At 44.5% G+C, this 20,094-nt stretch overlaps 1 protein-coding gene across 2 annotated transcripts in view; it reads left to right on the forward strand.

Annotated features, from left to right (window-relative positions):
* PRPSAP1 (phosphoribosyl pyrophosphate synthetase associated protein 1) overlaps positions 1 to 17,143 on the forward strand; it is a 30,485-nt gene extending 13,342 nt beyond the window's left edge. The window contains exons 4-10 of one of the 2 annotated variants that reach the window (XM_029212804.1): positions 4,688 to 4,860; positions 6,427 to 6,542; positions 7,013 to 7,068; positions 7,784 to 7,929; positions 14,424 to 14,494; positions 15,274 to 15,420; positions 16,399 to 17,143. In XM_029212804.1, coding sequence (XP_029068637.1) covers positions 4,688 to 4,860; positions 6,427 to 6,542; positions 7,013 to 7,068; positions 7,784 to 7,929; positions 14,424 to 14,494; positions 15,274 to 15,420; positions 16,399 to 16,557 — 868 coding nt within the window. In that variant the 3' untranslated portion in view covers positions 16,558 to 17,143. The remainder of the gene's footprint in view (positions 1 to 4,687; positions 4,861 to 6,426; positions 6,543 to 7,012; positions 7,069 to 7,783; positions 7,930 to 14,423; positions 14,495 to 15,273; positions 15,421 to 16,398) is intronic. The other variant, XM_029212805.1, reaches the window with a different exon arrangement.
* Positions 17,144 to 20,094: the final 2,951 nt, after the last annotated feature.

The following is a 20,094-nucleotide window of genomic DNA, read 5'->3' on the forward strand; positions in this document are numbered from 1 at the left end:
GTTTTTGCTGGAAAAAAACCATGTAGTGGAACATCACAAGATTACTGCTGATCACAGAGAACAGACATCTCAAGTTAATGATTTTAGTGCTTTTCTGTACTTGGGAAGATGCAAGGATCTGGGGTCACTGAAATTATTCCTTAGATATGCATCTTTCTATCTAGGGCAGGTATCCAAAGCACACAGTGCTGCTTATTGTCCTCCATCCTGAATTCCCCTCGGCGCTTGCCTTCAGTGGGCGACTGCAGTGGCAAGTGGCTTGATCCTGGTGGAACTGGGATGGCAGGCAGCATCCTTTGTTTACTGGAATGGCAGGGAACATCCCTGTGCACAAGGGGAAGGAATGTATCTTACAGATTTTTCTATTGAGGAGGAGAGGATGTTACCTAAAGTAATAAGGCTGATTTTAGACAAACAGAATGAAGCTTAGACGTTGAAATGAGTTCTGTCGCCTTTAGAGCCGATGTCCTGAGATATAATATAGACCTTTTTCTGGTGCTGCTGTTGTTCAGAATTTCTTTGGAATTCACCTTCTGGATGTATCTCAGAAAGGGCCGGATGCAAGCGATGTGTAGGGCAAGGTATGCAGGAAGGGACACGGAGCTTTCACGCCACTCTCCCCAGTCTCTACACGGTCTCCAACCTGGAAGCTCTCTGAACCCCCTCCGTTTGGCTTTTTACTGAGGCTTCATTACATAGGTATGATTGATGATATCGTTAGCCTTAGGCGATTGTCTCAACCTCCAGAGGTCTTGGGGATGGGACTGAAAGTTCAACCCCTCTAATCCCGTGGTTTGTCTCCCTGGCAACCAGTCCCCTCCTTTAGGTGCAGTCCAAAAGTCACCTCCTTAACATAACTAAAGACACCTTTATTCCTCTCGAGGCTTAGGAAATTCCAAAGGTTTTAGAAGGGAGCTTGGTGCCCGAAATGGGAACCAAATACATATTTCTTATTAGAAATCACAATATCACAGGGTGGTACTCAAGGAGTTTCGAAATGTACTGAGCATTGGAACTAAGGATAATAGATATGAAGCTCACAAAGTGTTTTTTGAAGGACAATTTTCATGTTTTATGTTACAAGTTCTGGTATGGCGATGTAACATAAGAAGAGGCATTAAAAGAACATTACAGCTTATTTGCTGCAGGGGATTCATTGTTGGAGGTGGCGACGGGGTAAATGACCTGTTCTCAGTACTTGCATCTGTGGTGTTGGTCTGTCTTTGCAATTTTAATTGATATGTATAGACCATGTCTGTTTCTTTAACTCTCGTTTTTGTCTATCGAAAATGAGAGAGCAGTCAGGGCTGAGTTTAATATAAGATGTGATAGTCTTAGGCCAGAGAAAAATAGTTGGTAAACAGTTAAGATTGTCCTACTTAGATACAAAGACTACAGGCACTAGCCAGGATGTACTTGGAACAGTCTTAGGGAACAGATAAACAAAGCAGAGGCTGCCAGCCAATTTCTCTTCGCCCTGCTAGCCCACAGAATAACTGCTTGGTATCCAATTTGTCCAGTGTCCCTCAGTGAACGGGTAAAGCCGTTGTGACAAAGACCCTTTTGTTGCCTTCCTGACCAATAAGGGGTGGGGCGGGGGAGGCTTTCCTTAGCCTAGAGAATGTTGACTCCCTTGGCATAGGGCATTAGGAAGAGGAAAAAGTAAAAAACAAAAACCTCAGGAGAGAAATTAGTAATTAGCGGAAAGAAAGTTACTCTGAAATCAAGGCTCCTCCAAAACTGTTCCTCTTGTTACATTAATGTCTTACCATCTGGCCTTCCCTTGTGTGCTATCCAAACCTCGTGTTATGTGGTTGTCTTATAAATGCTATCACAAAGCCAGCTGGAAACCCATGACCCAGATAGATCCTCTTCCAGGATCTGTTTAATTAACTTCAACAGTTATTGTTGGCATTGGGATCTGGTGTAAGAAACCACCAGGTCCAGTGGAGCTTTTATAATGCCACGCATTGCATCACACAAGTGGAAGGTTAAGAAAGCTCTAATTTTATTTCTAACGTTGACAAGCAGCCTGAATATGGAAGAGGCTTTTGCTACGGTGTGTATGCTGCCTGTTGTTTAGATACGGACTCCTGAGTTACCTATATTCTGTCCTCTGAGTACTGTGCAGGCTTCCAGCTCAACCACCAGGGCCCACAAGGCATCAGTGTAGATGATCCGTTGTGGGAAGGGACGCTCTCCCCTCTGGAACGAAGCATAAGTGTTTGGGAAGGGGAACATTCTTAGGTGAGTTAGCTGTGCTTCTTGGGACAGACGATTACAAGGGTGATCCCGGGGGCGTCTCTGGCCTTCCCCCAAATGAGGTCAGCCTTGCTTACCCTGTTATCTCCCCACCTGACACACCTAACACAGTGCCTGGTGCAAGGTGCTCAATAAATATTTGTTGAATTGATGACCCAGGATGAAAACTGTTGAAAAGTGCTGAAAATCGACCAAATATTATGAATTCCTAAGTACCTTGGAGGTGTTTGATAAGTGTTTTTTTTTTTAATTTATTTTATTTTTGGCTGTGTTGGGTTTTCGTCGCTGCGTGCGCGCTTTCTCTAGATACAGCAAGCGGGGGCTACTCTTCGTTGCGGTGTGCGGACTTCTCGTTGCAGTGGCTTCTCTTGTTGCAGAACACAGGCTCTAGGCTCGCGGACTCGGTAGCTGTGGCTCGCGGGCTCTGGAGCACAGGCTCAGTAGTTGTGGCGCACGGGGGCTGTTGTGGGCTTAGTTGCTCCGCGGCATGTGGGATCTTCCCGGACCAGGGCTCGAACCCGTGTCCCCTGCAATGGCAGGCGGATTCTTAACCACTGCACCACCAGGGAAGCCCTTGATAAGTGTTTTGTCCTGATTATACCAAAAGGTCGTGTGTCCTCTGACCTTTTGATGGCAGACTTGGGACATTATTAATTTGGGAGCACGAGGGAGAAGAATGTACCACTTTATTTCAGAGGAAGGAAATGGCAGCTGGAAAGCGACGTCACCTGTCAGCAATGCAGAAGGCATGTCTAGGTTGACAACTGCATCTTGAAGTTGAGCCCAGAATCAACTCTGCCTACCCCGTGGGAGAAACAAACATAGAAACTTATGACAGAATCTTGAAATAGTTGTGAAAAATCCAAACTACAAAGGAGAGGTTGGAAGTTCCACCAGTTGAACGTGGGTGTGGAAAACACTGTCAGAGTGAAAGGATGTCCTTTACGTCGCTCACTCCCGGGGCACAGGTGTAAACATAAACTGGAAGAGACTGGGGGAAAATGGCCTGACTGTCCTTCAAGCTAAAAAGCATTTCGTGATGAGTATTTCATTCCACCACTTATTCAACAAGCATTCATTAAGCCTCTGCTATGTTGATGGCAGGCTTTCCATTTTGCTGCAGATCACATAATTCAGAAACTATATAATCTGAAGAGCCTACTCCTCACTTGGGTGGGAACTAGGACATGGGAAATGATCTTCTTTATCTGGTGAAGGCAAGGAAGATACACTCGTGATGCAAAAGAGAGGCTGTTTGAAGACACTTGGATAATCCAAAGAGGAGTGTGAGGAGGCTAGAGAGAGAGGGTAGAGCTTTGGAAGGTCATCCGGAAGGATTTCAAGGCCCTTAACTTTAAGGGCAGAGGCCAGCTTATGCTTTTTTTTTTTTTTTTCTTCAGTAAATTTATTTATTTTATTTTTGGCTGTGTTGGGTCTTCATTGCTGCGCGCGGGCTTTCTCTAGTTGCGGTGAGTGGGGGCTACTCTTCATTGCAGTGCATGGGCTTCTCATTGCAGTGGCTTCTCTGTTGCAGAGCACGGGATCTAGGCACACGGGCTTCAGTAGTTGTGGCACTGAGGCTCCATAGTTGTGGCTTGCGGGCTCTAGAGCACAGGCTCAGTAGTTGTGGTGCACAGGCTTAGTTGCTCCACGGCATGTGGTATCTTCGCGGACCAGGGCTCGAACCCGTGTCCCCTGCCTAGGCAGGTGGATTCTTAACCACTGCACCACCAGGGAAGTCCCCACCTTTTGCTTGATCAGCCTTGGCAAAGGGTTAGCAGTCAGCATTCGTTAAAATTTGGAAATAGCCTTTCCTTTGAATACCTTTCAGATTCATATTTTCTTGTCTATCTGGGTAATCTTTGTTAGGAATCTATGTATCTCAAGGAAAGAAGGGTTGGGGGAGATATTTGGAAATTAAGTTCCAAAATCTCCCCACCCCTCACCCTTCTCCCCACTCCCAAAAGAAAAAAAAGAGACCAAATTCTTTATGGTTACAGCAGCTAAATACAAGGGCAGGTAGGTTTCCCTTGGTGTTCCCAGGAAGACGAGGTGCTAGCACTCTGGCCCGAGTTTAGATCCCGGGGATGGTGCCAGCAGGTGTGGGTTCACTCTGGTCGTCAGCAGTCACTGCCTGCTTCACCTGCCACTCCGATGACCGTGTCACTGACAGAAGATCCAGGCACAGGTGAAAGTGGATAACCTTGTGTGAACTTAAGTAACCTCACATGCAAACCGGGACTCAGACGGCTCTAAAGAGGAGTCAATAAGCTTTCTCCTCTCTTCAGGAAGTGCCGTCGTAAGCTAGCGTGAGGATCCACGTCACGTCATTCTTGGCAGCCCAGGTCAGATTACTGAGGTTGAGATCTTTGCCAGGGGTTAATAAATGAGATTAATCCCAAAGTGCAAACCTCATGTGTTTCAGAGACGTGAATACAGCCGTGATGGAGTTACTGATCATGGCTTATGCACTGAAGACCGCGTGTGCCAGGAATATTATCGGCGTCATCCCCTACTTCCCCTACAGCAAGCAGAGCAAGATGCGGAAGAGGGGCTCCATCGTATGCAAGCTCCTGGCGTCCATGCTGGCGAAAGCCGGTGAGTGTGGCCAGCGCCCCGGGACCCCGCGCCGGTGCTTGGGACCGTCCCCCGTGCCAGATTAGTCCATACCGCAGGTAGCTGGTTGGGGACCTGTTTTCTCTAAGTGTTGCTTCCTTTTGCATAGTTCTGCTTAGGGCTGTGTGAGCTTAGGTGTCAATTCTTTTTCTCTTCTCTTTGTCCTCCTTCAGAGTGACCTTGTCTGCTTCAGGGCTTACTTCTCTCATCTTGGACTTTTTCCTCATTCCACCTTCTTTTCCATTTCATCTTATCATCATCGAAACTTCAGATGGCGATCTTGGCATTCGGATGTGATCTTTTGAGTTTCAGGTCTAGATTTATTTAAGCCTTAGCTAAATTCTATTGATGTACATAATAGTAAAACTGGATTTTTCCTTTACTACTTCTTCAGCTTATATACTCTTTTTTTTCCCCCTCCCCGATTGTCTTTCTGTATAGCAGATCATTTTCATCGTGTGTTTGTGTAGTGGTGACGTACTTTATGGCCTCTAAATCAAATGTAATAGCGCTTTACAATTAATGGGATTTTATTTGCCGCATGTTTATTTAAAAACTCAAATATATATCTGAGTCCTGAGAAACACATTTGAATTCCATTCTCTATAAAAATGTGTAATGTTTTTGGAAAGAACAAGTAATTCTGCTTCTTCGCTCTGGAAAATTTTCAGTGACCTTGGCCATTTGCCATGTTTTTATATGTGTACCTTTTTTTTTGCTTAGCACTGTTGATTATAAGAGTATGTTTTCATTGTTTTTCTGTACTTGACCCATTCTCATCGGACATATACACGTTTCCAAATTCTTATCATTGTGTCTGTGGATTTCTTTCCTTCTAGTATATATATTACTTCGCTTTTGCTTTCCTATTCCTTCTGCCGTAATCCACAGTCCTTTAACGTTTCTTCCTAGATTCTTTAATCAAGGCCTATTTTTTACATCTATTTTTGCTCCAGTATTTAATTCCATGTTTATATATATATATATATATATATTTTTTTTTTTTTTTTTTTTTTTTTTTTTGCGGTACACGGGCCTCTCACTGTTGTGGCCTCTCCCGTTGCGGAGCACAGGCTCCGGACGCGCAGGCTCAGCGGCCGTGGCTCACGGGCCCAGCCGCTCCGCGGCATGTGGGATCCTCCCGGACTGGGGCACGAGCCCGCGTCCCCTGCATCGGCAGGCGGACTCCCAACCACTGCGCCACCAGGGAAGCCCCATGTTTATATTTTTGCTTCTACCTGATTTTTCTTTTCCCAGTGTTCAGGCCTAAGCTGATGGTTATAGTAGAGGGAGAGCCCTGTTTTTTAGTTTTAGTGTTTTAACCCATGTGGAAGGTTATAGGCTCCTTTACTTTAGGCTTAACATTGTCTTTAGTTCATTAAGTTTTGTTAAGATTGCAAATAAGGTCTATAACAAACATGCTTGTTCCCAGTACCCCCCTGCCTTCAGTCTTCCGTTAGGAAAGAGGCATTGGGCTTCTACTTTGTGTCCACTGTAGCCGTTAACTTGTAGGGGTGAACTTTGTAATTTTTTGTTTTAAAATTTCAGGTTTAACTCACATTATCACTATGGATCTTCATCAAAAGGAAATACAAGGCTTTTTCAGCTTTCCTGTGGACAACCTTAGAGCCTCACCTTTCCTGCTTCAGTATATCCAGGAAGAAGTGAGGAGCATCAATAAATACCCCATTGTCCTCAAAGGAGACCCTATGTAGTTCTTCTCTGGTACCAGATTTCAGTATTGAAAGGCACATCCAATGATCAAATGATCTCTCCCTTAAGTCTTAATGCCTGAGGCAGTCAGATAAGGTCAGCATTTAGGCACAGAGGATAGTATTTTTTAAAAAAATTAAAAATGGATTTCCTTCTAAGTATCTTTAGCAATTTGCTTATATTTCCTAAAATAAAGGTTTTGGGAATTAATTATTTTTTATCGTCTTCATGTAGCAGACTTTGGCAATGATGCTAATAATTGATAAGGGTTAAAAAATGTTAAAATGAGTGAATGAAATTCTAGCTTGTTTGTTTGCTAGTGTGGATCATTGTTATAGGAGGAAAAAAATGTATTGCCAGCACCCAGGTGTTATTTTTTTGATACCTTTTCAGTATTTTCTTATTTTTCCTCCAAATCTAGATTCCAAATTATAGGAATGCAGTCATCGTAGCTAAGTCTCCTGATGCTGCAAAAAGGTAAATAAGCCAGACATTTATACACATCCCTTTTGGGTGTTTCAGAATCCGAGGTCTGTCTTAATACGGCTTGTGAAAACTCGTCAGCTCCAGCTTTCCTCCAAATCATCGTCATACCCCAAACCACAGCTTTACCTCTAGTTTCCAAACAACACGAGCATTTCTCGGAGTTACTCATTTTTCCCCTGGGAGAAAATGAAGCTCTTCCTTCAAGTTCTCAGGAAAAGGAAAACAGGAAGACTGTGGGCGCCTTTGAGACAGTGGTTTTTGAGACCTTTTTGAACAGAGTTCTTCTGAAGATGAGGGACTTCCATGGCAGTCTAGTGGTTAAGACACCATGCTTCCACTGCAGGGGGCACGGGTTCGATTCCTGGTTGGGGAACTAAGATCCAGCATGCCTTGAGGCACAGCCAAAAAATAGGGGAAAAACCCAAAACAAACCAAAAAACCCTGGAGATGAGTGTGAGACTGTCGGACAAAGGGTAGAACCAAAATGATCTAGAATCAGATACCAGCCCACATCCCATCTCGAGTGCCTCTTGAGGCATTTACATTCCGGCCTGGGCCGCACTTCCTGATTTGTAGAAGTAATTCCTTTGCATATCCATAAAAGGTTAAGTGATATTTTCATTCTGTGGTTAACAAAGTGATGAATAAGCAGCGCTTGGGTTTTCCTTCCCATGAACCTCACCCTTTCCCGTTATCTTCCTCTTAGGGCCCAGTCGTACGCAGAGAGGCTGCGTCTGGGTTTAGCTGTGATCCACGGGGAGGCTCAGTGTGCAGAGCTGGACATGGATGATGGCCGTCATTCTCCCCCGATGGTCAAGAACGCGACTGTCCACCCTGGGCTGGAATTGCCATGTAAGATGAGCTCTGTGGTTTTATTCTATTTGTAAATGGAAGAAAGTATGAATGCCTAGAAGTTAATACCTATGTAGATGCTGTTGTGGTATTTTTAAATAATTGAATGGTATTATGTTGATTTTGCCTTTTGTCAAAGATTTTGTTACACACTTTCGTAGACTAGGTAAGGACAATTGAGCATATCTGGGCAGCACTTGGCGTTCAGAGAGTGAAATAATTTTAGCTTTAGTAAAAAAGTTGTATGTATAGTGGTGTGAAATGTAAAGCTTTTATATTTTGGTAAGATGGATGATAGCAACCATTGATCACATATCAGGCTTTGGTGATCAGGTAACTTTAGCACTTAATTTAGTGATGTAGCCCTTTGACCTGATACCTGACTAATTTATTTTTAATCCAACAGTGGAAGCTATTTACTTCGGTGGACTTTTGAGTGACAATAACAAGCATTCTATGCTGGAAGATATATCATGGTTTTTAGAGGAAGGAGAGTATTTCTTTTTAAAATCTGTATCTATTTGCCATGCCTCAGAAAGATACAGACTAATACGTTGGGAAAATATTAGCATGGTTACACCACAGACAGGTTATTTCAGACAGGCTCCTGGCTAAGGTATAAACATTACAATTTTTTTTCCCCAATCTATAAAATTTCCACTGCTCTGTTTTCAACTTTGGAGGTTTTTATTATGAGAAACAAGTAATATACTCTTTAAATTTTTAGTGTCACAGCATTTTTTTTTTGAGATTTTCATAATTAAAGTTCTTGAATAGGGAATACATTCACATATTTCAAAATTCAAAAAGTATAAAATCCTTTATGGTGAAAAACCTTTCCACCCACCCACCTCCCCCCTCTCCTGCAGCTACTCTGATCTCCAATGTGGTTGGTTTCTTGTGTATCCATTTAGAGCTTTTATGCAAATACAAGCAAATTCCCTCATTTTCATGCAAACAGTTAGTTGTATGTTATACATCGCTCTGCCCCTTGCTTTTTTCATTCAATAGCTCCTTCTCAGTCCATACAGATTTCTGTCTTTCATAGTATACTGTTTTATGGATATGCCATAATTTATTTAACGAGTCCCCTGTTGATGCACTTATTTTTTTCCCAACCTTTGGGTATAAAAAACAAGGCTCCAACAGTAATAAACGTCTGTTGGGAATTCCCTGGCGGTCCAGTGGTTAGGACTCGGTGCTCTCACTTTTGTGGACCCAGGTCTGATCCCTGGTTGGGGAACTAAGATCCCACAAGCCAAAAAAAAATAATAATAATAATAAATTTTAAAATAAAATAAAATAAATAAACATCTGTTGAGTCCCTATTATGTGCCAAGAGCTGTTCTAAGCCCTTTAGTAGATCTTCGAGTTTGGTCCTTGCCCAACAGTACGCATAGGTGCTCTTGTGATCCCTCATTTTGCCAGTGAGGAAACCGAGACACACGGCCGGGGCTGGTGGTGCCAGGGTTTGGAATGTAGCTGCTGACTCCAGAATCCACACTACTTTGTTTTTTTAGCTTTTTATTTTGAACTAACTGCAGACTTAGAGAAAAGGTGAAAGAATAATACAAAATTCCTCTCTACTCTTCACTCAGAGCCCCCAAATTGAACATTTATATGCCTTTTTTTTTTCTGAACGATTGAGAGTGAGTTGCAGACATAATGCCCCCTTTATTGCTACATACTTGTGTATATTTCCTAAAAACAGACTGTCTAATATAACCACGTATGATTATCAGACTCAGGAAAATAACGTTGTTACGATACTGCTATCTAATCTGCAGACCTTATCCACATTTTACCAGCTGTCCCACCAGTGTCCTTCAGAGGAAAAGAAAACAGTTTTTTGGGGCCCAGGACCCAGTGTAAGATCACACTTTGCACCAGTTGTCATTTCTCTTTGGTCTCAGTTAATCAGGAGTGACTCCTCTGTTCTTTGTCTCCAGTGACCTTGATACTTCTGAAGAGTGCAGGCCAGTTATTTGTAGAATATCCTTTCGTTGGGGCTTGTTTCTTTCCTCACATTGGGTTGAATCACTTATTACTATGATTTTTGTCAAATGGAGGTTTTTCTAATTCCCCTTCTTCCCTGTCCGTTCAGTCATTTATATCAGTGTGGATTTGTGGAATCTTGTTTTATTCAGCACGTTATAGTCCATTGCTACTACTTGTGTTAACGCTCAAACTGTCTCAGACTTGGCCAAAGAGGACTCCTTCAGGCTGCCTCCCATGTTCTTCGGACGTGTCCCTATTGTGTGTTGACTCTTCCTTGTTACTTTCTGGTACAGCTAGATGTTCCATGTTCATCTCATACTTTCTTAGCCCTGGGATCAGCCACTTCTCCACGGAGCCCCAGTTCCTTCAGTGGGAAGTAGTGTTTAGAAACCAAGATTTGGGCTCCAGAGTGGATACGCTCAGTCACTGTACGTCATTGCCTGTGATTAACCTCGACTTACATTCTTTCATAAGTGACCGAATGTATTTACGGGATAAAGACCAAGAAATCAGATTATTGGGTCAGAAGTTAAGTTGACAGATAACTGCCAAATTGCCACAGTATTTTATATGGTGAGATTCTCTTCTGAGAAAGAATATTGCCTTATTATTGTAACAGTGTTGTCATTCCTTCATAGATGGTTGGTATGTTTACAACTTTTATAATCGCCATAGGATTGTTTTCTTTTTCTTTAATTTTTTTTTTTACTTTTTTTGGCTGAGGCATTCGGGATGCCAGGGGAGTCTCCACAGGATCATTTTCTATGATCCCCTTTCATAGATTTAGCCAAGGGAATTCTGGAAAAAATGTTATTTCTTGTATGTGTAATTGTATTCAGTACCTTCCAAATTAAATATGCTTTATGTTTATATATCAGTTTTGCTTCTAGTATGTCATAGTAGTTTATTCAATAGTAATGAAGATGAAGACATTAGAACAAGGACAAAGGAAAGCAGACTCTCGGAGTCTGTGTATTTTTAAGAAAGAAGAACTATGTTATCTTCCTGGAACCCATTTTTAAAGTTAATTTTATTTTTTGAAGTATTTTTGATGTGGACCATTTTTAAAGTCTTTATTGAATTTGTTACAATATTGCTTCTGTTTTCTGTTTTGGTTTTTTGGCCGGGAGGCATGTGGGATCTTAGCTCCCTGACCAGGGGTCAAACCCACACCCCCTGCATCTGCACGTGAATTCCTAACCACTGGACCTCCAGGGAAGTCCCTGGAGCCCATTGTTTTACAGCGGTAGTTCTCAAGCGAGGGGGCTTTTGCTCCCGAGAGCATATTTGGCAGTGTCTGGAGACAATTCTTGGTTGTCTCAGCCGGGGGGCATGGGGTGCTACGGGCATCTAGTGAGTAGAGGCCACAGATGCTACTGAACAATTATCCAGCCCAGAATGTCAATAGTGCCAAGGTTGAGAAGCCCTTTTTTAAAGTAATTTATTAAAAGTGAGGTTGTATGAATGTTTCTCTTTTATAAGATAGAATTGATACCTCCCTGATGGCAAGGAATCTAGTGAACTTGAAAGGATTGTGTGTCAGTGGTTCCACTGAACAGTGCTCTGTGTTTGCCACAGTGGTGACACTTAAGAGCTTGGAATGCAAAAATGAGAGGGAGGCACCTGCTCTGCCTTGATATTCCTGGCTTGTTAATTTTACAGGTGAAGGTGTGGCTTTCAGCACTAAAGTGAAAACCGACATCCGCTCCTCTTGAGCATTTGTTACATGTAGGTTTTGACTTGTTTGCATGTAGATAGCGTTATGAGCTTGGAAGTGATTTCAGCTCTAGTTCTACTGGCGACCTTATTTTATTTCGTATATCTCTTTTTAATGTCAGTCTGTTGATAAAGTTTGACATTCCATTGAATTAGAAATAGACCGAGATCAAAATGGATAAGGAATGAATAATTCCCCTTAGCCTCTTTTCACTCTTTATTTTAGGAGAGGAAGGTTTTTTGATTCTGGCAAAACAGTAAAAGAGTGTGTGTGTGTGTGTGTGTGTGTGTGTGTAATCTAAAGGATGGTTGTAAAAGCAGCACTATTTTACCTGGAAAATGCCAATTATAAATGCAAAAGACAATTTCCTGCTTCCTCCATAAGAACATTGGAAATCATTTGCTAAATTGACATTTTTACTGCAGTATGTCGATGTAGTTTTTTTTTTTTTTTTTTTTTTTTTTTTGCAGTACGCAGGCCTCTCACTGTTGTGGCCTCTCCCGTTGTGGAGCACAGGCTCCGGACACGCAGGCTTAGCGGCCATGGCTCACAGGCCCAGCCGCTCCGCGGCATGTGGGATCTTCCCGGACCGGGGCACAAACCCGTGTCCCATGCATCAGCAGGCTGACTCTCAACCACTGCGCCACCAGGGAAGCCCTGGGGGCATTATTTTAAGCCTCTGAGGTCCTATTCTCTTGATGCTATAATGAAGTCTGTCTCGTTTTTTAGTAGCCACCAAATTATGTATTCAGTTTGTGCCGATCCCAAAGGCAGTTATGAGCGGGGACTGAGCCTTTTTTTTTAAGCCTTGATCCTTGCCATGCCTGTTTTTCATTTCAAACTGACAAAAGTTTTTTGGGAAGAGGCTTACAGAAAAGTCAACAGGAATACTGTGACATGCATCAACCTAGAGCTGAATTTCTGTTGATGTCTGATGAAGGTTACTGGCTTTCAGTCTTTTTTTTTTTTGTAAATGAGTTATTATTATTATTTATTTATTTTTGGCTGTATTGGGTCTTTGTTGCTAGCTACGCGTGGGCTTTCTCTAGTTGCAGTGAGCGGGGGCTGCTCTTCGTTGCAGTGTGCAGGCTTCTCATTGCAGTGGCTTCTCTCGTTGCAGAGCACGGGCTCTAGGCATGTGGGCTTCAGTAGTTGTGACACGCGGGCTCAGTAGTTGTGACTCACGGGCTCTAGAGCGCAGGCTCAGTAGTTGTGGCGCACGGGCTTAGTTGCTCCGCGGCATGTGGAATCTTCCCGGACCAGGGCTCGAACCCGTGTCCTCTGCATTGGCAGGCGGATTCTCAACCACTGCGCCACCAGGGAAGCCCAGTCTTTTGTTTTTTTACAGAGAAAAATGGTCAAGAAAGGGGACACATCTCTTTAAGAAGCGGGTAGGTCAACGTAACCACCTACGCACATAGTTTAATTTAAAGACAGAATTTGAGGAAGGCTTTTCTGATGTTGGTAGTTTATTTCCTCCCCCTTCTAGGTGATACTTATACGCAGAGCCTTTTTGACTACTGCCCACATTTAACAAATTGCCCTTGTTTCCAGGATGGGAAATCAGGAACTGTCTACTGAAATTTGCCCGTAAAATAGTGCTGAATTTCAGCTGAGCTGGTTTGCTAGTATACGCAAAGGGACGTGTTCTTCCAGGTTTACAGCGCCTGTAGATAGAAGTCAGCTAAAATGGATTGCTTGCTGATAATTACTGAACTATATACTTACCCTGAATTTATTCTATTCCCGCTCCCCCACTACTAGTTTAGTAACTATTTCAGAATTTAAAAAAGCTTTCCAAAAAAAGGAGAATGTTTAGCTTGTTCTTCTGAAATATTTCCCCGCCCTCAGTTTACTAACCTCCTTTACAGGGTGAATTCCTATGTCCCTTCTGCATCCTGTAGTTTGCTTTGTGTACTGATGGGCCGTTTTCACGTATCAATTTTGTAGTGAGATAAGAAGCCTCTACTTTAAGGACCAGTTAAATCAGGAAAAGATGATGGACTTGTGGTTATTGTCTTCAGCTTCCTAACTTCCAGGAAACCGATTATGTCAGTGGTGTAGCTGTCTGACAATAAGGTTACATTGTCCCAGTAAGGTCGCCTTGGAAGAAAATGAAGTAAAGCCGGCTGTTTATCTAGCAGTCTGGCAGCCTTTCCCTGTTTACTTTCTGCGGAGCGGCATTTATTTACATCTCTTTACAAGTGGAATATTTCTGTTTTGAGTGGCATCGCGGTGCTGCCTCTTTGTGCCGGTGAGATCTCTCTTGCTCTGCTCCCCCGCTGACTTGAGGCCTGAGCCGCCCAGCGTGGCCTGGCTCTTAGGCACTCGGGGCTGCTGAGCCCTTGAAACGTGGCTGGTCCCAACTGAGAATCGCTGCGTGTGGAGAATGCACACCAAATATGACGACTTAATATGAAAAAAAAAAAGTAAAACATCTGTAATAAATTTGCATATAGATTATGTATCAAAACAATAATATATTGGCTATATTGGGTAAAATAAAAATCTATTAATTTCACCTATTTCTTTTTGCTTTCTAATGTGGGTACTAGAAAATGTAAACTTACTTTTATGGCTCACCTTCCCTGCTGTTGGACGGTGCTGCTCCGGATAACCTGTTTCTGAGAGCGCCCAGGTTGATAGAGGGCAATCTGCACATTCTTTTAATTGCCCGCCCTGGCTCTGCCACCACTTCCAGGGAATGGCGTTGTGGTGACTACATTTACCTAGTGATACGTGACTAACTGAGGTCTTGTGATTTGTTTTGCTTTGCTAGTGATGATGGCCAAGGAGAAGCCACCGATCACGGTAGTCGGAGATGTTGGAGGACGCATTGCGATCATTGTGGTAGGTCACAGTCTTACTGTGCAGAGATGACATTACTCTTAGTAGGTGTCCACCTTAGGATTGGTGTCCAGTGACGGTGATGCATTTAAGTGGACCCATCTAGCCTTTCTTACCCAGGCTCCCCTAGGACAACTAGGAGAAACTTAAACAGATGAACCGGGGTTATTATAACCTGCAGGTGTCGAAGGAGCACAGTAGTACCTGTAAGTAAGTTCGATTCCATAAGTAACCTTTGTCTGAAGGGGTCTGTGTCCCGTCAAACTAGCTGACCTACTCAACCTTAAGCTCGTGGGCAGTGAGGTGAGCTGAAGGTGGGCTGTTCCATTCTCACTAACAAGAACGTGTGTCTTGTTCTTTGTTACTTTAACACGGTACACGTGCTCCCAGCTCTAAGCGCCTCTGCTGGGCCAGAGGATCGGCCCTTTACAATGGCTCACTTTATTTCTCTCTTCCCCTCTATTAACGTTCTCTTGGAAAAAAGTAAATGAGACACTGGCTATGTGGGATTCATCAGAAACTTGAAACAGGGGAAGGAGTCTTGGCAGTCTCCCGAACTCAGGCCGAAATGTCGCGTATGACTGTAAGGCTCTGCTGCTCTTTCTGTTGACAGTCATGCACGTTACAAGGCCACGCAGTTCCAAATGGACGTTCAGTCTTTGACCCAGGCAGATAGCTCTGATTTTCCATTAGACATCCTCTGAAGCAAAGTGCAGGGAGGTGTGTGTTTATAGATGGGGATGGAGGGAACTTAGCACTAACACCGGTTGGTCTCTTCTCAGGATGACATCATTGATGATGTGGAAAGTTTTGTTGCTGCTGCGGAGATCCTGAAAGAGAGAGGTGCTTATAAGATCTACGTCATGGCCACTCACGGCATCCTGTCTGCGGAGGCCCCCCGTCTGATTGAGGAGTCCTCCATCGACGAGGTCTGTCTGCTCTTTTTTTTCTTTTTTTTTTGAAGTCTTTAATTTTTTATTTTATATGCAGAGAGCCGTTGTTTCTGCGTAAGGTAGATGTCCTGGACGACCCATTCAAGGAAGTTGAGTCACAATTTGCTGCTCTGTTTTCCGTGAATAGTTAAATGGCTCATTCAGTTTTTTATTTTTTTGAAATTTTCTTTTTTCTATTTTATTTTAATTAATTAACTTTTGGCTGCATTGGGTCTTCGTTCCTGCGCATGGGCTTTCTCTAGTTGCAGCGAGCGGGGGCTGCTCTTCGTTGCTGCGCGCGGGCTTCTCATTGCCGTGGCTTCTCTTTGTTGTGGAGCACGGGCTCTGGGCGCGCAGGCTTCAGTAGCTGTGGCTCGTGGGCTCAGTAGTTGTGACGTGTGGGCTGAGTTGCTCCGCGGCATGTGGCATCTTCCCGGACCAGGGCTCGAACCCGTGTCCCCTGCATTGGCAGGCGGATTCTTAACCACTGCGCCACCAGGGAAGCCCCTCAGTCAGTATTGCTTACTCCCTCTCGAGAGGACTGTGAGGTCGTGCTTTGGGTGGCTAGTGGTCTGTTGGGGCAGATGTATAGTTAGGAATATATGTCTGTTTCATAAAGATTTGGTCTGTGGACTTCGGTATAATTTGTATTTCAATATGATTTGATACCATAGTAGCGTTTCTCTCAAGACTTGAATTCTTCCTTGATAATAGGAAGGTTTCCCGCAGTGCTGGGGCTCACCCTATCATTTCTGCATACGTAGACCTGACCATCCTAAGCTCCTGTTTTGAATCATGTAACCTTTGCCCTGTGTAAAGTCGGGTTAGTTTGTAAAAACTGTACTAAGTGGAATAAGGTTTTATAGTCTGAGCCTTGGTCTGTGGGTGCCACACGTTAGGTAAACTTTTCTGAATGACCACGTTGGGCCGCACACATCAGTAACAGCGTTTCTTTTCCATTACTGCAACGACCAGGTGGTGGTGACGAATACTGTCCCTCACGAGGTCCAGAAGCTGCAGTGTCCCAAGATTAAGACTGTGGACATCAGTCTGATTCTTTCTGAAGCGATTCGGAGAATCCACAACGGGGAGTCCATGGCGTACCTTTTCCGAAACATCACAGTGGACGACTAGCTTCCCCGGTTGCCTTGGCCCTGGAACTCCCAAGGAAAACATGTGAAAAGCAGTGCCATCAATTATGTACACAGCATTTCCTTTCAAGGGAGGCAGATGGTCTCTCTTGCCAAGTTTGGTGGGTAGGAGGCATTAAGATGGTCAAGGGGAAGACAGAGATCACGGGTCCATGGCCTCAACTGTCTGTCGTCGGCATCCTGTTCCTTAAAAAAAAGTTAGACACCTTCCTGAAGAGAATCTGAAAATCTTGTTGATATTGAAAGGGAGTGAAAGGGAGATAAAGTCCTAACTCTCTAACGTTCATTCAGTTTGTTTCCACGCAGGGAAACGTCCGTGTTAATGTTGAACTTGGTTAGGGCAGCTGAACACCCGGCACCGTTCCTATTCCAGTTGTCCTCTCGCCAGTCAACTTCATGCACATCTTCTACAGAGAATCATATTTTTCTTTGAGAAACTTCTTGCCAGCCGCCAGTGAACAATGAAGCATCTGTGGTGTTACTCCTAGCGAGGACATCAGATTAAAGAGTCACATCCTAACTCTGGATCTCCGAGTTGCTCTTAAATTGCAAATAAAAGAATTTTCTGTCTTGCTAGTGTCTTCACTACATTGCAGAGCTGCCCACTCTCCTGCCTTCTGTCCAGACTCTGCAGAAGCTGGTGCCTTGAATGCGGGGTGGTGGTCCAGGTCCATGGCTCCTGGACATAAGCCTCCCTCTGCAGGTTCCATTCCCTTCCCTTCACATTCCGTGACGTTAAATTCTTGTTGAATAATATATTTTCAACCTAAATTAAAAAAAACAAAAACAAAAAAAAGTAACCGTACTTTTCCCTGTGTGACAGGTGACACTTAGGTTGGTTGCATTACTTAGGACTGCACTTGATCTTTCTGCCACCATTTTAAATTACATAATCACGATTCTAGGTAATACCTTATTTGTCGGGCAGGCCTTGCCGCAAATGTAGTGTAGACTTTTTATACCTTTTAGTCTGATCCAAGTCAGGACTGAATGAAACAGACAGGAGGAGTGTCTGCCCGGAAATGAACTGTAGTCTCTCATTGGTTCTCATAGCTCCTAAGAGATAATAAAGGGCAATTCGCTTATTTGTACAATTGTATTTCTCTGCAGGGAAGTTTCCTGGACATTTTTCCCCCTTTCCCAATGACTAGGAAAGTTCCCAGCCCGCCATCAAGACTTGAGCACATTTGCTTTTTCAAGCACACAAAGAAGTTGCCTTTTGTTAATAATCCAAGTAGGGGAATTCTGAGAAAAGAGCTAAATTATCAAATAATTAGCATGGTTGTAGAGGAAGAGCCGTGGACTGTTACTCAGGAGACTGGTTCTGTCCTGGAGGTCGGGCAGATGACCAGTCCTTTCTGGCCCTCTGTCATCGGTTGTGGAAGGGGAGGTTAGGAATTGAAAGCCAAGGTCCTTTTCAACCCCAAATTCCATTTATACCTGCGGTTAATGTTTTCTTTCCTATGTCTCTAAAAGAGATTTTAAATGTACTTATTTAGCAAAAGCGTTTAGGAGAATATATCTCCTGGGATTAGTAAGCCCTTTGCATTGGCATTTAGTGAGTCCTAGTGTGTGCCTGGCATGATAGCAAGTCTCAGGGACATGAAAATGGAAACGTGAAGGCTCGGGAGCTGATGTTCTGGCCATAGCTAGTGTAGTAGTAGCAGTCACATTCAGTAGAAAGTCACTGAACTTAGAGCGGTTAAGCCCACACACCACACCACAGCCTCCAGTACAGCTGATGCTCGGTCCTAAGGCTTCAACTTCAACTTTGTGATCTGGCCTGACATTTTCTTTTTTTTTTTTTAAGATTTTTTTGATGTGGACTATTTTTTTTTAAGTCTTTATTGAATTTGTTACAGTATTGATTCTGTTTTATGTTTTAGTTTTTTGGCCTTGAGGTATGTGGGATCTTAGCTCCCTGACCAAGGATCGAACCCGCACCCCCTGCATTGGAAGGCGGAGTCTTAACCCCTGGACTGCCAGGGGAGCCCCCAGCCTTACGTTTTCTAATGTAAGAGTGTAAGTGCACAGAAGACTAAAAATAATTTATTCTTTTGATGATCTCAACAACCACTTGAAGGCCTACTGTGTGTCAGGCTCTGGGAATATAATAGTGAACAAAAATCCTTGGGTGTTACCCTCAGGGAGGTTTTAGACTCGTGTCTAAAACTCCATTTCCAGGAAACATTGCTTTTATAGGAGAGGGAGGGAGTGAACATGAAGGGTTTCAATTTTACCAGTTCAGACTAAACTAAAAATTTGAATTTGAAAAGTAGTTAAAATAATACACAATGTAGATCAGTTACAAGTTTTCTTTAGCTTCCTGAATGTAAACACTGAAAATTGTTACCTGTTTTCTGGGAGAATCTAGTATGGGGAAGTCAAGCCTCAATTGCTGAGAGCATCAGATTCCTCTGGTCCTGTCTAATCAGTCCTGCCTTGTAACCAGGGGAGATGGCTGGCTCTTGACCAGATGTCTGTTTTGAGATAAATGAGGCCAGGGCGGCGCAGAAAAGGTCTGTCAGCTGGTGGCTGACGAACCGCCTAGGTAGTGAGTGGTCTTTTTCCAGGTTACCTTCCCCTCTGATTGAGCAGAATGCTATGGGAACTGTTCCCAAGGGGCCTAGGTCTCAGGACTGCGTCTCTTAGATCCGTGCCACCGCCCTGCGAAGGGAACAACTAAAACACACAAAACATAGTGGCCATGAGGCCTCTTAAATCGTCCCACTATTGTGGGCTCCACAGGAGAGTAAATCAGCTGGAATCTAGGTGAACCTTAAGGGGTATCCCCCCTCCCCCCCCCCCACAAAAAAGAAAAACTGATGTGTTTCCTGGTAGGAATGCCTCGGTCCAGCCCTATAGCGCCGTTTGGGAGTGTTTACTGAGAACAAAAATTGGTGGCACCTTGGGTGTAGCCAGGGCTTCCTGACCCACTAGGACTGGCTGTCTTTGGGGGTCGGGGGTGGCTTCAAGGACGGGCAGGTCTCCGCGCTGAGGCCGGCTCTCTACGGGGCGTGTTCTTGCGCGGAATCCTCGGGGCACAGGGGGCCCCCACAAGCGAGCAGCGAACGGGGCCGCGCACCCAGTTCTAAACGTCGGCCAGCCGCCAGGGCAGGGCACTCCAGGGCTGGAGCTCGGAGACCGAAGATCGGACGGTGGCGGGCTGACGGCGGGGGCTCAGCGGTGCCCGGACCCCCGTTTCCCGGGAGCGGGAAGAGTGGGAAGCCCGAGGGCCAGGCGCTTCCTCTCCGTCCCCCAGGCGGGCTCCAGACTGCGACTGCTGCCTGGCGTGGCCGGACCCAGGGGCGGGGGTGCCCCGGGGCCTCGCAGGGGCCCGGAAAGGCCCCAGAAGCGCGACAAACCGTGAGGGGGGCAGGGCCGCCGGAAAAGGCGCACGATGCCGCCCGCGACGACGGCGGCCCCCTCGGTCTCCCTCCGGGAGCTGGCCGATCTCGCCATCGGCACCCCGGAGGTGGGCACCGTCAACTTCACGGCCCTGCACACGCTCATCGTGGCC

This window comes from Monodon monoceros, unplaced genomic scaffold, assembly GCF_005190385.1.
Source record: "Monodon monoceros isolate NGI ecotype Baffin Bay Population unplaced genomic scaffold, NGI_Narwhal_1 Super_Scaffold_9, whole genome shotgun sequence".
Classification (NCBI taxonomy): Eukaryota; Metazoa; Chordata; class Mammalia; order Artiodactyla; family Monodontidae; genus Monodon; species Monodon monoceros.